Genomic DNA, 16,980 nt, shown 5'->3' with positions numbered 1-16,980 from the left:
GTTGTAGGGTGTGATAAGGGTTGGGGGTGGAGTTAATGCAGACTATTTTTATTTTTTAACTAATCATCAACTGTTGTTGATGTTGCTGTCCACATAGCTACAGTTCACTGCATGTTCTGACTGTGACGATCCCTCACTGAAGAACACATTCAGGTGAACTGCATTGCCAGGATTAGTGGTGGTACCTCTTCCACAGACTGACTGTAAGCATTGAATCAGGGTGTTGCTTTAGCTGTTGCATCAGCTTTAGATATCATTTCCTACTGGAGGATCTGTCACTGGTGAATGCAAAACATATCTTAATGTAAATCCATTACTGTCATCTGGTGGTTGACATGTGCCAGTGCGAGAGGTGTCAAAAGCAGCACCAGTCAACTTTCCAATGAATATTTGCGTTTTCTGCATCAATTATCCTTTCATTGTCTTTAATTTTTTTTTTCTGCAAGGTCCATGTTCTAAATATTGAGAGACGTATGTTCCCTGCCTCGACACTGAAATCTGTCCAGTGTCAGCAGTAGGAAACTGGCTACACTTTTTACATGTATTTGCTTCTACAGTTTGTCCATATGGCCTCTTTGGAGTGGCTCCAGCTTCCACTGTGGTGGTAAGCACACTGATTTGGTGCTCTGAATTACTGACAGTACTGCGAGTACTAGACGTATAGTTTGTCCTGCAGGTGTGATCATCTGAGGTGTCAGAAAAGATCCTGATACTGAAGGTTTGACAAACAAATGCCTCTTCACTGAACCCTTTGGTATGATGTGACTTGGGAGCTGACGGAAGGCCGCAGGTCACAGAATGCTGAAGGGAAATTCAACCCCTGCACTTGACATAAACCTTCATGTCATCCTTCCCAGTTGCCACAGTTCCCTGATGGTCTAGTGGCTGGGATTTCGGTGCTCTCACCACCACTGCCAGGATCTGATTCCTGGTCAGGGAATGCTGAGGAGACACTTGACCCCTGTATTTTATAGAAGCAAACCCATTTTGGGACAGGAGCCTAAATGTTTGATTTACCTTCGTGTCATCCTTCCTAATTGTCATGGTTCCCTGATGGTTTAGTGGCTAGGATTCAGCACTTTCACCGCTGCTGCTTGGGTTTGATTCCCAGTCAGGGAATGCTGAGGAGACACTTGACCCCTGTAACTTATATGAACAAACCAATTTTGGAACAGGATCCTAAATGTTTGATTTACCTTCGTGTTATCCTTCCTGATTGTCATGGTTCCCTGATGGTCTAGCGACTAGGATTCGGCACTTTCACTGCTGCTGCTCGGGTTCGATTCCCAGTCAGGGAATGCTGAGGAGACACTTGACCCCTGTACTTTATAGAAACAAACCAATTTTGGGACAGGATCCTAAATGCTTGATTTACCTTCGTGTCATCCTTCCTGATTGTCATGGTTCCCTGATGGTTTAGTGGCTAGGATTCAGCGCGTTCACTGCTGCGGTCTGGGTTCGATTCCCAGTCAGGGAATGCTGAAGGAAAATCCAACTCTACACCTTTGTGTCATCACCCTTTCTGTTTGCTATGCTTCCCTGCTGCTCTAGTGGCTGGGATTCAGCACTCACCACTACAGCCTGGGTTCAATTCCCAATCAAGTAGTAGTCTAGGGACACTTAGTTGAAGAAGTGTTTGTGTCATAACTAATTGTTGTCGTAGCTCCTCTAATGTCTAGGATTCAGCATTTTCTCCAACACAGCCTGGGTTCAGTATCAGGATCTTTGTGGAAAAGGCTTCTGGATTGGCTGAGATGCACACTCACTGGCCTTTGTCACTCTAATATGGGCAGTGACTACCAATCAGGTTGGAGCATTTCCAGGACTGAGGTAGCGTTGTGAGGTGGCTAAAGAGCAGGTGTTGAAGGAGCAGGGGAGAGCATTTTTAGTTGCTCAGTTTCTGCAGTTGAAGCATTTGGGATTTTAAGAAGCTGCTTGTTGCTGTTGCATGTAGCTATTTGTAAGTACCAAACCTTTTCTAACAGTTTTTGCATAGTTTATAATCTGTTTTGGCTACCAGTGTTTAGTATTCAGTGTTTTCAATTGCTGCTAAGAAGAGCACTAGGAGATAGTTAAGTCATATATGTTAGAATAAAAGTGTTCAGTTGTCAATTAATCTGTTAATGATCATGTTTAATATGCATTGTGTAGATTTGTGTGGCAGAATGGGATAATTTCCCTTCTCTCCCCCTCCTCAGTACCTGCACACCAGGTGTGGTTCAATAATGCCTGCTCCCTGATTGCTGGGAGGAACTGGCATAACTATTATCCGGGCAGGTGTCTGATGCTCTGATGCTCAGTTTACGCTCTTGTTTCTTCCTGGATTCTCTGTGTTTGGCATGGTCTGTGATTTGGCCCAAGTGGCATGGCTGGCAGTACAGCGTGTTTCCTCCAATCTTCTGAAGTTGTAAGTTATACTTCTTACTGCTTGTCTTTGTGGGGATTTGGGGATTGGTAAGACGTTGAGATACAAGTCTATGAGGATAGCACCCAATTCTATTCCCCATGGAGAGCATTGGAAAGACAAGAAGTACCCAGTCATGGAAATATCTCCACATCTCAGTGCAGAGAAGGCAGCATAGACTAAAGGAGTAGAAGTACCACAATGCACTGATGCCCCCTGTGAGAAAACAAAGACCTATTGCCCTTATTATGTCAATACCCACCATTTACGAGCAGATGGTGACCTGGATAAAGAGCAATATACTGTGCTGCCACTGTGGTTGAAGTCATCAGGCAAAATGCACACTGAAGGCACCCTGCAAGACATGCAGCCACTGACATCTCTTTATCCTACAAGATCTCAATAAAAAGTTGCCAGAGGAAGACCACACACCAGTGAAGGTAAAGCTGTTAGACAAGACCACCTCCAGTTCTTGCCTTGCAAATACAGTTGAGGAGTTGAGGGAAACGAAAGGTTTTGCTCAAGATAGCAAAGGTTCCACTGACTCATGTAGACTGAAATATGGAGGCTTGTGCTGTGATAGATGATGGGTCTGAGTGGACAATTCTCCGACATGATGCAGCCTGCCAATCTGGCCTGGAAGGAGAACCTGAAGAGTTAGTCCTTCACACTGGAAAAGATACATGGATTGTTCAAGGGTTTACAGTGTCCATGACCATTGCAACATCTCAGCCCACAAGATGATTTTGGATTAGGAAAGCCTTCGCCGCTAGAAACTTGGGTCTAATAGAGCATACACAGCCTGTTGCTGCTTTCTAAAGATTTTCCACACCTTATCGCACCCACAGAGCCTGTCCGCCCCCATGGAGGCCCAGCAGCAGTCAAAACCCATCCAGACCCTGCCCAGAGTGTAAAAATAAGTGCCAACGTCAACCCAGTTATTTCACCTCTTTCCACGCTTTCTCCACTGAGCTGCATCACTATGTCGAGAAGCTTTGGCATCATGACATACTCCCTTATCGCAGCAGTGACCTTGTCACAAGGTCCTGACAGCGCTCTCACCACCACGGTCTGGATTCATTTCCCGGTCAGGGAATGCTGAGGTGACATGAAATGACTACCTGCTGGTCTAGTGGCAAGGATCCGGTGGCAGCCCGGGTGTGATTCACAATCAGGGAATTCTGAGGTGACACCAAATGCCTGTAATTTAATTAAACAAGCCAATTTTGGGACAGGATCTTAATTACTTGATTTACCTTTGTGTCATCCTTCCCCACTGCCATGTCTCCAGAAGCCTGACACCAGATGCCTGTAAGTTAGTTAAACAAGCAAGTTTTGGGATAGGATTGTAAATGCTTGATTTACATTCATGTCATCCTTCCAGGTATCCAGAGCTCGAGAAGCCTGACACCAGATGCCTGTAATTTTGTTCAGTCGGGAGAGATTCATTCTTAGAGAAAAGGATGTTTATTTACATGTGCACCTAAGTATGAGAAATGTGAAAAATCTTTGGCGATTGTGATGTCATCTATTCCAGCAGGGTGGTAAAGACATAGTAGATTAGAGAACCCCCCTATGGAGTCTAGATGCTGGTGGTGGTAATGGTCTTATTGACATGAGATGAAGCAGGAGCCGAGGTCTGGATAAGGTGATTGAAGATCAGTGGGGTGGAGGAGGGTGTGATGATTCCGGTATGGTCTTGTGGCTAAAAGATTTAGTGTTTGCACTGCTGTAGCCTGTGTTCAATTCCCAGGGAGGGAATACTGAGGTGACATCAGACGCCTGTCATTTAGTCACACAAGCCAATCCTGGGACAGGATCTCAATTTCTTGATTTACCTTTGTGTCATTGTTGCCATGGCTCCCTGATGGTCTTGCGCATTGGTTCTCAATGAGAGGTCTGGTGGCTCATAGAGGTCCTTGAGGGAGTTCCAGGGGATTTTTACTATTTAATTCACTATCGAAGTGAGCCCAATGTAAGTATGAGTCATAAGAGCAACCACGGTTTGCTCCTCAATCATAGTTGACAGCAATATATTTCCTGTCATCCTTCCCTGTTCCCATGAATGCCTGATGGTCTTATACAGAAACTTACTTTAAAACAAAGCTGTGTTTAGCCGGTACACACATTCATTAGGGCCATGAACAGTATAACCCTATGGACTTAAGTTCATGATAAGTAATATTTGGCAAAATAAAGGAGTTACACTGTTTCATTGGAGTTAACCCTCTCAAATAGAGCCTGAAATAAGAATAAGCCAGGCCAATATTAGCCGATATTTGCTCATTGCACATATATCCATATTGGCTTTTATGTCAACCAATAACTGACAAGATATTGAAGCACAGAAAGGCCAAAGATATGTTTTGAAACAATGTAGTGACGAGTTTATTGCCCAGTACATTTTTTGGTTGCAAATTTTAAAACAAGTAAATTTATAAGAATATTATCAAAAAATGTTTATAAGTTGTGCAAAACATTATTTATCACACACCCTTTTTCAGATTCTACAGTATAACTGATGACTATCTCTCAGTCACACACGTTTGTCACTATGTCAAACATAAGACCACTCACTCCTTAATTTTGGTATTTATTTTTATTGAAAAGTCTTTAACATAAACCTAACCTAAACATATACTCTTTAACAATGGTCTCTTAAAATGTGAGGTTCATATATGTACACATTAATCCACATCTGTACTATCTGAGTGTCCTAAGTCAATATTTACATGCAAACATACATGTTGGTGATTTATTGACATGGAGATGCACCAAAACAGACTGTCTTGACATAGCAATGAACCAGCCTTTCATACAGTAACGTGAACACCCACGAGCATCAACAACAGTATGCTAGAGGTTCTTGTGGACTTTGAGGTGTATCCTCATGTTGGATCTTTGAGAAAACGTCTTGTGACACGTTACACACTTGTAAGGTTTCTCTCCCGTGTGTGTCCTCATGTGTTTCTTCAGTCCTGTACTACTGTGGAACGACTTGTCACAATGTGAGCAAGGGTACGGCCTCTCCCCGGTGTGGAATCTCCGATGAACCGTCAACTGAATGGCTGTGGCGAAACGTTTTCCGCACAAGTCGCACCGATGAGGCCGCTCCCCCGTGTGAGTGCGTGTATGCACCAGCAAGGCCCCAGAGCCACTAAAGGACATACCACATGTGCTGCACAGGTACGGCTTCTCTTTGTTATGTGTCCTTTGGTGCACGGTGCGCGGGTATAGCTGTGTGAATGTCTTGTCGCAAAACTTGCAGGCATACGGGCGCTCGCCGGTGTGAAGACGCACGTGGGTCGTCAAGACTGGCTTCGTCAGGAACCTCTTGTCACAGTACGAGCAGGCGTACGGCCTCTCTCCGCTGTGATGACGCATGTGGACTGTGAGCAAAGCCTGAGAATTAAATCTCTTCCCACAAACGCTGCAAGCGAAGGCCAGGATTTTAGGGTTAAAGTGATTACGCAAATGTTGTTTCAGGTCTTTGTTGTATTTATAGGCCTTATCGCACTGAGTGCACTTGAACGGCCGTGCCGAAGGGTGAACAAGATAATGTTTTTTCAAAGAGGAACGACGTGCAAAAGTCTCGCCACACTCCAGGCAGGTGTTTTCACTGGCGCTTAAGGAGTCCTCACTGAATGGAAGAGAGACATCGGCTCTGTCTCCTGCCGAGGACTGGATTGTGTTCTCTTCTGACGGCTCCTTGTTTATCCTCAGATCCAGATGTTCCTCCACTCCTTCCACTGAGCTTTCTGAGCATCTGGGTGGCTGGACGGCGGCTTCACCAGCTGTTTCTGCCAACAGAAAACAAGAGAATCAGAGATGAGTTCACTCAACAGAGACTACATGCCAAGTAGTATCCTGCTTGAGAAAATCCTCCGAACAATTCCTGTTGTGACAGTGATTCAATAAAAAAAACAAAATAGGTTTTTTTTAGATTACCCAGAAAATCATGATACTAAAGATGCTCACCGCCGTCATCTGCCGCACCAGCTTCTTCAGAATATGGAGAGGATGTAAGCGGTGACAGGCCGCGCTCTTGCAGCCGGGTGTCTGGGTTAGTTTCAATGGAACTGTCGTCAGTCTCTTCATCATCCTTACTTTGTGGCTTTTCTTGATTTCTTCCTTCTGGTTTCCCGTCTCCATCTCGATCATCAATTTTTTGATAAGCATGATCTTGAAATGCCGCTGAAGTCTGTTTAGATGCCAGCGTGGAGAGGATAGTGTCTGACATGAAGGTGAATTCGCCTGAGAAACGGAGATAATGTTCTTGTTAGAGGCACTAGAGGCATGCTAGTTGTCAGGCAGACAGGCAGGCAGCAGTAGCAAAACTAGAGCACTCAGAGAGCGCAGACCTCTGCCAAGCAGCTTGGATTTCCCGCCATTTTATTATTTTATCCACTTCGCTTGAACCGATAACCACCAAAATTTTATCATCTGTTCCTTGTCCCATTATCAACCTTTCCTGAAAATTTCATCAACAGCCGTTCAAAACTTTTCGAGTTATTTTGCAGACAAACAGACAAGCAGACCAACGCCGGCGAAAACATGATCTTCTTGACGGAGGTAATAAATGGTCTCTATGGTAATTGTAATAGATAATACGGTGGGTATTAGATGGGGAGTGGCGGTTGGCTGAAGCAAATTTTCATGGCACATTAGTGGAAAAGGTGTCTCAGTGCATCTCGACTGTAATTGGGAATAATGCCAGATTCTTACTTTTGGTCAACTTTTGTCGCTTCTGTTGGCGCTGCAGAATCCTCCTCAGATCTTGAGGGTCGGAGACAAACCGCTCAAACTCACAGTTGTGGGAAGACACGTCAAACATGGAGAATACCTAGAAAAGAAGAGTGGGGGTACTTTAAAAACAAGGTTTATCATGTGTATCTATACATTTATTTATTTTAAAGTCTCTGAACTCCTGCATCTTCCTCCAAGATCATTCTTCATTGTCCACTATGTGGGTCTACATTTATAATCTGTGTTGTGGTTTAGTAAGAACTCTTATTCTACTAGCCATTGTGACATGACGGCTAATTACTTAGACAAGGTCAGGAAGGTCAGTTGGACGGTCAGTTTATTTTCAGCTTGCTGCCTACCTGTGAAAAACTTGGTACTGGGAGCAACTCTTCCAGTTGGTAGAAGAACTCCCACACCAGGATCTGGAGCGCTGTATCAAAACGAGCTCCATATTGTACAGAGTAGACCTCCTTTGACATGGAAAAAAAAAAAAAAGAAACATCATGTATCAAATATACAGAAAAAAACTACTGAGGTAGATGCATATGTTAATAGACCTGAAGAAACGGTTCACCCTCAAATCACAAACATATTTTTCCTCTTACCTGTAGTGTTTTTTATCAGTCTACATTATTTCAGTGTGTGTTGCTGAGTGCTGGAGATATTAGCCGTAGAGATGTCTGTCTTCTCTCCAGTGCTATGTAACAAGATGGCACTCAGCTTGTGGTGCTCAAGGCACCAAGAAAAAAATCTGTTGTGAGCAGTTTCATGTAGGAACTATTTAAATTTTACTAAACTACACACACCATCTGTATCACTGCGCAGAAGGAAGAGTGCATCTACTCATGGACGAGTTTTTTCAAATGTATTTTTTGGGCGCTTTGAGCACCACAAGCCAAGTGCCATCTAGCTCCATTATAATGGAGAGAAGGCAGACATCTCTACGGCCGATAACCAACACTCAGCAACTCACAGCAAACCAATCTAGACTGATAAATAGCATGACAGGTAAGAGGAAAAATATATAATTGATTTGGGGATGAACTGTCCCTTTAACAACTGACACCCCTGAAAGAAATGTAAGGATAAAACTCACCTTGAAAAAAATCTCTTTTTCAGATTGGTCTGCCAGCAGTGTCTGAACCAGCTCCACAAAAGCTGACTTTGACATCTCCACCTCTCCATCTTGGTCCTGTCGTGAAGCCCAGTTGAAGTTCATTTCCATGCATTAACAATGTATAACTGAAGGTAAGCAACACCTAAAGACTATAATCCGTCCTTCTCTGACAGATGCCTCTGCTACATTGCCCACCTCTGTCATCCTCTGCTGGAAACTAAGAAGATGGTCCTGGATAGCTTTACAGTCAACATCTGTCCTCTTTATGAACTCAAGGATGAGCTGAAAAACACAAAGTCAAACCTTATAAGCTTCACTGTCAAAATAAAACTGTTACATTTTGACACACCAGACAATAGATGCATTATTCCTTGAAAATGACCCTCACCAGGGGACTATGACATGATGATGATGATAAATGAACAGGAAAGATGAGGACATTGACTCACCCGCGCTTTCAGTCCCAGGATTAGCTGAGCCTTCTGCTTGTAGTTCAGAAGCTCCGGGACCATCTCTATCACCAGTGTGATGAATTCGGCCAGTTTATCATACTGGTCCACATTTCGCTCCTGGGCCACCTGCCACATACAGGCTGACATCAACCTCAGTGGAGGAACCAGGAGGTGCAGGGATGACAGAGGAAGGCGAGGCTCCAACGGCAGGTCTATAGATGCAAGCAGTAAAACAATAAACACCATGTTATTAACTTGTGCAGTCTCAAAACTTAAACAGATGCACAATAACAGTATATTTATCACTTCGTAGCATCTTTGACAGTTATATTACATCTTTCTTAACATTCAACCACAACCTGCTCTGGAATAAGGGACATATATTACAATAACTAGTCAGTCGCTAAATTTTTATGTGTTTCATAGGCTGTGCAATGCTGTCAGAGAATATGCAATATATTGCTGTGAACTTTGACTGAGGAAGATTGCATTTGGTGTGGTTTGGTATAAGCAAAGTTTTTATGTTAAAAAAAAAAATCACAATTAATCACTTCACTGATTGTTAATGCTACCCGTGATAGATTAAGGAAACTACTTAGGGGCTGTTCTTTATTCATCAGAGGAGGGGGTGGCCTGGGTGTGACTTCAGGGTTATTTCTTTTGTTTTTTACTCTTCCGGAAGCTACAAATATTTTTGTGTGAGCCTGCCTAAGTGACTGGTGGAAAATGCATGACTCTACCTCAAATTAGTAATTTGATTTTTAAAACTTATCCTTTTATGTTTGAAAGTTAAAGACAAAATCCTGGAGTTAAAACAACAACAACTTTTTACTTGTCATGCACGCCGTTTAATTCATGCAAACGGTTTATTTTCGGACAAATTTTAAGAGAGGCGTAGGATAAAGTGATTTTGATGAAATATCACTATTTGAAACTCAGATTAAGTTATGGTCTTTTGGGGGGGGGTTGGACAGAAAGATTCATCGCACATGATGTGTCCAAGAACTGTCTGATATTTAAAAATCTAACAATAATTTTTGTTTTTACAGTTTCTCGCTAAAATAAATTGTGTATTCTGGCCATTTTTTCTTTAAAAATCTGCATTTTATTCTTTAAAAATTAATAGTAAAACAAATACAAAATACAACCATTTTAGCTTGTATATCCCTCCCCTAAGCCAAAATAAAAAAACATAAGTGCCTCCCCACTGTGAAAATTATCTGACATGCCTTCTTTTTTGCACCCCACCCCCCTCATAAATGACGAACAGTCCCTTACAATATGCAACCCTAGTTAAATTATTAAATCATATAAACACAGCTGCATATTAATTTCAGTCCGCATACAATAACTGTCACACACATTATTTCATGCTGTTGTAATGTAAGCATGATGGACAGCTAGAATCCAGGAGTTTTATTCAGAGGACACATCCTATTTTTAGTCCTGTTTTGTTTCCTTTTCTTTTTTTTTATGCTGCAAAAGCGTTACCTTTATGTAGTGTCTATCTAACAGAATATTAGAGTTGGAAAATGACCAAACAAAACTAAACTATAATTAACTTGTCAGTATTCTGTTCTTTGATATTTTATTAGACAGACAGTATCAGTGTGTAATTTGTGGTCCACACTGTGCAGCAGTAGGTGGCGGTAGCGTGATGCTTGCACATACTCTGCGTGTTCTGCGGACAGCTGCGGACTTCTAGCGGTCGCGCGGAGGCGCACGCGGCTCCATTCATACTACAACTGTCGGTTCGCGTCTGTGCGGCGTTCAGCGCATGCGCATGTCCGGATCCACGCTCCAGTCCAGTTACCGGTCGATATTTGATGAAGTCAGAGAGCCAGTCTAACTTGGAGATGATAGGAGGTATGTGGGCGCTACCGCCCTTTTCTTGCTGTTTCTTCTTGGCCCTCACGTATCTGTCTCTCAGGTATTTCCACTTGTAACGGCAGTTGTGTTCGTTTCTCCCGACCGCCCGCGCGATATCCCGCCAGGAGTTCGACAGCATCTGGCTGTCTTTATATCCCTTCAAAGACGAGTCATATATGTGCGGGTGACGGCGGACCTCCTCGCACAGCTTCGTATCAAAACAAGACTCCATTTTATTTTCGTCTTCTTCTTCGTCGCCTTCACAAAACCGTTACAGGAGCTGACGCCACCTACTGGACTGGAGCGAATTGTAAATGGCGCGTGCGCAGTCAGCGCGTTTCATCGCGTACATGGAGTAAAAGACCTCTGTTACGTCTGTTACTGTATGATTGATAAATAAAGCTGAGTTGACTGACTCTTCACCAGATGTTAAAGATTACAAAAACATAACACAAGGATTACGGTGAGGGCAGATTAAAATTATTAAACTGAACATTTATAAATATGTAAAAATGTACAAAAAAACCAATAAGAAATATTAAATGAGAGACAAGTGTTTTTTTCCCCATTTTTAATAGAAATTCCATCCCTCGATCTTCCTTCTCTTTACAAGCTTCTGCGTGAAGTCTTCCACTTCACGAAATTGGTAACAGACAACACAATGATTGCCAACTTGATATTTTACTTCAAATTGCAATTGAAAACCCTTACCTTTGATCATTAACTGGGCCAGAGAGATAGGCCTGCTGTGAGGACTACTGGAAGGCCAGGGTGATGGAGCTGCCACAGAGGTGGGAGGTGAGGGTGATGGAGGCAGTCGAACAGCCAACTGTCTCTTTCTGCATATTGCCAGGTGTTTAACAAAGTCTGCTTTTCTCACCAGCATTGACTGGCAGTTGATGCAGTGATAATGCAGTTGGGGCCGACAGCCTAAACCACATCTGTGGATGGTGTACCCTGAAACATAATTTCATTTTAGTATCATTATAGAGACAATTATGAATCCCCACAGTCTGAATTAAGTTTGTTATTCAACAGAAATCAGAGAGGGACTTATTTAAATTTATTGCTCAAATTAATTCTATTGTCACATTCTGACTGCTTGTGATGAACTATTATTGTCCACTATCAACTAACCTACAGCAGACTATATGAACAACATTGTGCATATCTGGTATTAATGCACTGTCAGACACATGGTAACTTTATTAGCATTTCCTGAGAGACGGTTCCAAATCTTACCTTCATGAACAACTGCACGAGTGAAGTGGCTGTCCAGATGTACCTGTACTTTGCTCAACTTTGTAGGTCTAAAAAATGTTGAGCTGCAGAATGGACAATGATAATTGTTGCAGCATGTGCTGCATCTTTCAATGTCTGGCAGCGACTGCCCACTTTGTATTGTAATATGCATCCTAAAAAAGAGACAACATAGTTAGTCATATTCAAACCCTTTAAATCTGTTTCACAGACAATGAAGCCCAGGCCTAGAATTGGACAAAATACATTTGGATCATCTGTCCTGGATTAATCTTAGGTTGTATGTGTCCCTTAAATCACTTCATACTTGCTATACAGTCATGCTTAAAACAATGATCATCATACTTAAGAGTCGGCTGAAATCCTATCACTATAATTGCCAGAGTGTGTCTATCTGTATTTTCAGGCAGGGCTACACACCGTGGCTCTGATCAAGCATTGATGGGGGTTCTGGCATGACACTGCTCAAAAAGTGAAACTGCACCATAGGGGGTATTTTGGTGAGATCCTAGGGGTAATTGTTCCTCGATGTCTTTGCCTTTGACCCTGGTGCCACACTGAACACTTTGATGTTGATGACATTTAAGATGTGTCTACAGTGTGGAAATTTATTAGGCACTAAATCAACATTTAATATTAATCACAAAAAAGATAAACAACAACAATAAATGGCCAAATTACGAACACCTTAAGAGGACAAGAGTCAAAATTTGACTCACTAATATTTGGTACTAACGTATTGTGACGGACTGACATGTTGACATTTAGGTAGGAAGTGACTTTTCACTCTTTTTTTACAACTTTTTAAAGTAAAATTGCATAGCGTCTAGGGCTCACAGCAAGAGGGTTGCCAGTTCGATCCCAGGTGTGGGAGCCCTTCTGTGCGAAGTTTGCATGTTCTCCCCGTGTCAGCGTGGGTTCTCTCCGGTTTTCTCCTCCCACAGTCCAAAGACATGCAGACTGGGGACTAGGTTAAGTGATAACTCTAAATTGTCCGTAGGTGTGAATGTGAGCGTGAATGGTTGTCTGTCTCTATGTGTCAGCCCTGTGATAGTCTGGCGACCTGTCCAGGGTGTACCCTGCCTCTCGCCCAATGTCAGCTGGGATAGGCTCCAGCCCCCCCGCGACCCTCAAGAGGATGAAGCGGTTAGAAGATGAATGAATGAATGAATGCATAGCGTCTATGAATTGATGAATTGTCCATTTATTTTACCTTTATTTAATCATACAAGTCAACTTTGTTTTTTGTTGTTTTTTAGTAAAACAAAATTGTGACTTTCCTTTCTTAAATTAAAATTGCTTAACGTAGCGTGTATGAATTGTCCATTTATATTGTCCATTTTTATTTATTTTACCCTTATTTAATCAGGCAAGACATTAAGATCTAACGTTAATTCTTTTAACTATATACCATAACTTACCATGTGCATAAACTAGTCTTGTCTTTGGACCTTTAAAAAAAACAAAAAAAAAAACAACACTACTACTTCCCATTATGATGAATCGTATAGCAAAACTGACAAGAGTCATTTCAATGTGGTCTTTAGGCTACCATTACTTCAAACAGCTTAATCTTTCCTGTGTTCCTGTAGTCTATGTACAGAGATGGATATTATAGCCTACATGTTTTCCTTTTATTACACAGATGTAACCAATAACAAAAATGTGTGTTCATTAGATCAGGTTTAGCCTACTTTTTAATGATCCAGAGGATCTTCAAGGGAACTGCACATCAGAGAATCAAATTTTGGAATTTTGTGTTATATAACTTTACCGACAAGACATTGACTAATCAGAAAATTTAAGTCTAATTTCTCATGAAAATCCAGATTTATAGGGGAAAAAAGTCACAAAAGGACCTCCGTGCCCACGTATATCATTTCTACAAAAAAAAAAAAAAGATAATATAAAATGCACTACAAAAATACAAAAAAATTGAGCTGCACTTTTTTAAAAGATTATTTTTTGGCATTACTGCTTTATTCGGCAGAGAGCCTGAGGTTGGACTGGAAGCCAGGCCAGTGTGGTAAGGGCTCAGCTTTAAGTTTGTCGTATGCACTCTACCAGGTGAACTACTGGGGCATGAGATGGAAATTTTAAGCATTATGACTGTTGCATTCTGTAAAACCACTTATGTTGACCCTTGGTAAAGTTACTGAAGCATACATGCTCAGAGGCTCTTTGGCCTCCTGCTGCTGCTGCTGCTGCTCCTGCTCCTCCTTCTGCTGCTCCTCCTGCTCCTCTTCAACAGCTTGTTGGACGCACTGTCCCAAATGGTCTACAAACCGGTCTCTTCTTTCTAATAATCGTTTGCAGGAGGGACAGTGGAAGTGTGCAGTGGGCTTGCACTCCAAATTACATTTATATACTGTGTAGTCTGAAAAAGAAATGCATTTCAAATGTTTGCGCCATTCCTGCGTGCAAAAAAAGTAACTTCCGGTATTCCATGTCACTTCCGTCATGCCATATAAATATATATATAAATATAAATATATATATACACACACACACACACACATATAGATAGATAGATAGATAGATAGATAGATAGATTTATATATATACATACATATGCTTTTTAATTGGAAAGACTCAAGAGTACACAGGAGGAGGTCGCGTATGTGACGTCATAGCTTTCGCTCGCTTCTTGTAGCTTGGCCTCCCCGCTGAAATTCCACTGTTTTATGATTAATCGATTTATGATTGAAGATGTCTGTGTGTTTTGTGCCAGGTTGCAGTCACTCCAAGCTGCAGGAAGCGAGCGAAAGCTATGACGTCACATACGCGACCGCCTCCTGTGTCGTTTTTCTAATTACGTTTTTTTCAAAAGCTGATATCAACAGTTTTACCACAAAGTATGACTTTCTTGACCTTAAAATTTATGTTTTAAATTCATTAACGACATATTTGGATTTCATGTCGCAACTCAAACGGGACCAAAAGATAATATTTCTCTCCTCATTCACTGCCATTCATATTTTTTCCCGATCTAAGGTCCCATGAGCTTCACCGGAAGGGGCGTGACTTCGGCACTCTAGCTTCGCCTCTTGGTATCCATGCTCTTTGATGCTACTCAGCTTCTGTACCGAGGGGAGCTACAATCCTCAATCAAAGTATATCCTGGTAATCCACTATCAGTATGGAGTTAATACAATGTATCTGCAAAAACCTAACGTTGAATACAACAACTTTTTTCAAAAACACACGTTAGCATGTAACGTTGTAGTATCCGTGTAAGCTAGCATGCTAACAAGCAGTTGCAGCACACTATCGTAAAAGTATCATATTCAGCGGACTTTACGAAGGGTAAACTTATCGATTAATGCATAATGTGGCAAGCCCATGGTAACTCGCAGATCCATTTAAAGACAAAGCAGCCAACTTTTAACCTTAAACAATTAAAACTGGACTCACTTTCTAGTCCTTCTAACCTTAGGGAGCGCTGTGATGAAAACTGACTGCAGTATTCGGTACTATGACGGCAGTTGTGTTATTTTTTTCCCGACCGGAGTTCGACAACATTTGGCTGTCTTTGTATCCCTTCAAAAACGAGTCATACGGCGGCGGACCTTCTCGCACAGCCTCCGATCAAAACAAGACTCCATTTTGTTGTCTTCTTCTTCGTCGCTTTGAGAAAACAGTTACAGGAGCTGACGCCACCTGCTGGACTGGAGGAAGTTGTAACTGGCGCATGCGCAGTCGGCGCGTTGCGTCGTTTGCAGTTTGAACTCATTTAAAGTTTACATTTCATTTTACTGACTTTAAAAGGGTGATAAGCAAGAAACTGACTGACTGGTTGCGAGGCTACTTACATTTTTGTCACACATAACAACCATTACGTGAATATATTGACAATCTATAAATGTGTACCATGATCCACAAATATAGAAATAATTTACTCTGTAAACACTTGCTTTAATTTAACATAAAAATGTTACAGGTTTTTACAAATGTAAAGAGTTTAGCCACAGCAAATACACGTGAAGCCATATTATTAGTCTGAATCTGCAGTTTAACTAGTGTTTAAATGTATAAATGTAAGGTAGTGAAAAGTAGCTATGTAATGGAGTAGAAGAATAACATAGCAGAACATGGAAATACTCAAGTGTGTCTTTATTCGATTATACAGGATATAATACTTTGAAAAGAGCCATGATTCATATCCAGTAGGTTTTTACCTTTGATACTTAAAGTATATTTGCTGTGTGTATTTATATACTTTTACTTAAATTAAATTTTGCAGAACAGCTTCATCCAAGAAATCTGCTATACATGCATTTATTTATTTATAAATATAAGAAATAATATGTACAAATATGTGGATCAATACTACAAAGTGTGTTAAATATAAATCTTGGAATATAAAAAGTTAGAATTAAATAAGAGAGTATTGTACAGCTGAACAGTATGGCGTTCAGATTCGGAATACTTTATTGATCCTTGATTTAGGGAATTGGGAGACATTGCAGCTCAATCAATAATAATACCAATGATAATGATAATAAACTTTATTTATACAGCACTTTTCATACAAGAAATGCAGCACAAAGTGGTTTACAATACGGGCATTATAAGCACTGAGTGCTTCACATTAAAATAGACTTAATGGATATAAAACAGACAAGGTAATTCAATATTAAAGGACAGTTTAAAACATGGATTAACTGATTCATAAAATCGTAAAGCAGTAAAACTATAAACTGTAAAATCAAGTACGATTTTAAAAGAATTGCAGTAGCATCAATCAATCAATCAATCAAACCATTGTTTATTATTTATTATCACAATAAAGTGATGAAAAAAGTCCATAAAAGCAAATAAGTAGCATCAGGAACTATAAACAACAGTAAAAAAGCGAAAAATTTGAATAATAAGAATAGAGTCTGTCGTAAAGGACGGATACATAATAACAGCAACAACAACAACATCAATAAAAACAACCATATCATCTAGCATACACTTGAAATTATCTAACGACACATACCTGTCTAATTTAAATACCTCTTGTAACTTGCTCCATTTATTTTGTGCGAAAAACCTAAAAGCTAATTTACTGAGCACCCAGCTTGCTCATATAGCCTCCTGTTTATAGGCACAGAGAAAATATAAGAAAATAGAAATAAGAAGCAAGA

At 41.0% G+C, this 16,980-nt stretch overlaps 2 protein-coding genes across 7 annotated transcripts in view; one reads left to right on the top strand and one right to left on the bottom strand.

Annotated features, from left to right (window-relative positions):
- Positions 1-4,767: 4,767 nt before the first annotated feature.
- On the bottom strand, positions 4,768-15,484 carry LOC117249173 (uncharacterized). 6 transcript variants are annotated; one of them, XM_078165013.1, is made up of 11 exons: positions 15,263-15,482; positions 14,015-14,225; positions 11,831-12,003; positions 11,300-11,545; positions 8,717-8,931; positions 8,463-8,549; positions 8,247-8,342; positions 7,510-7,620; positions 7,130-7,247; positions 6,383-6,658; positions 4,768-6,204 (listed from the first exon to the last, which is right to left on the bottom strand). In XM_078165013.1, coding segments are annotated over exons 2-11 (2,268 nt in total). In that variant the 5' UTR covers positions 14,017-14,225; positions 15,263-15,482; the 3' UTR covers positions 4,768-5,260. The 6 variants fall into 6 exon arrangements, with proteins under 6 accessions (XP_078021139.1, XP_078021140.1, XP_033470498.2 ...); XM_078165014.1 differs by having other exon boundaries at positions 15,280-15,482; XM_033614607.2 differs by having other exon boundaries at positions 14,015-15,484.
- The window catches only part of LOC117249172 (uncharacterized), a 40,880-nt gene continuing 32,169 nt past the window's right edge, over positions 8,270-16,980 (top strand). The window contains exon 1 of the mRNA XM_033614606.2: positions 8,270-8,398. The gene's annotated coding sequence lies outside the window, so the exon portion shown is untranslated. The remainder of the gene's footprint in view (positions 8,399-16,980) is intronic.

The sequence above is a fragment of the Epinephelus lanceolatus genome, chromosome 23, assembly GCF_041903045.1.
Source record: "Epinephelus lanceolatus isolate andai-2023 chromosome 23, ASM4190304v1, whole genome shotgun sequence".
In the NCBI taxonomy this organism is placed as follows: Eukaryota; Metazoa; Chordata; class Actinopteri; order Perciformes; family Serranidae; genus Epinephelus; species Epinephelus lanceolatus.
Note: the sequence above shows the minus strand (reverse complement) of the source record. Positions and strands in the feature narration are given on the sequence as shown.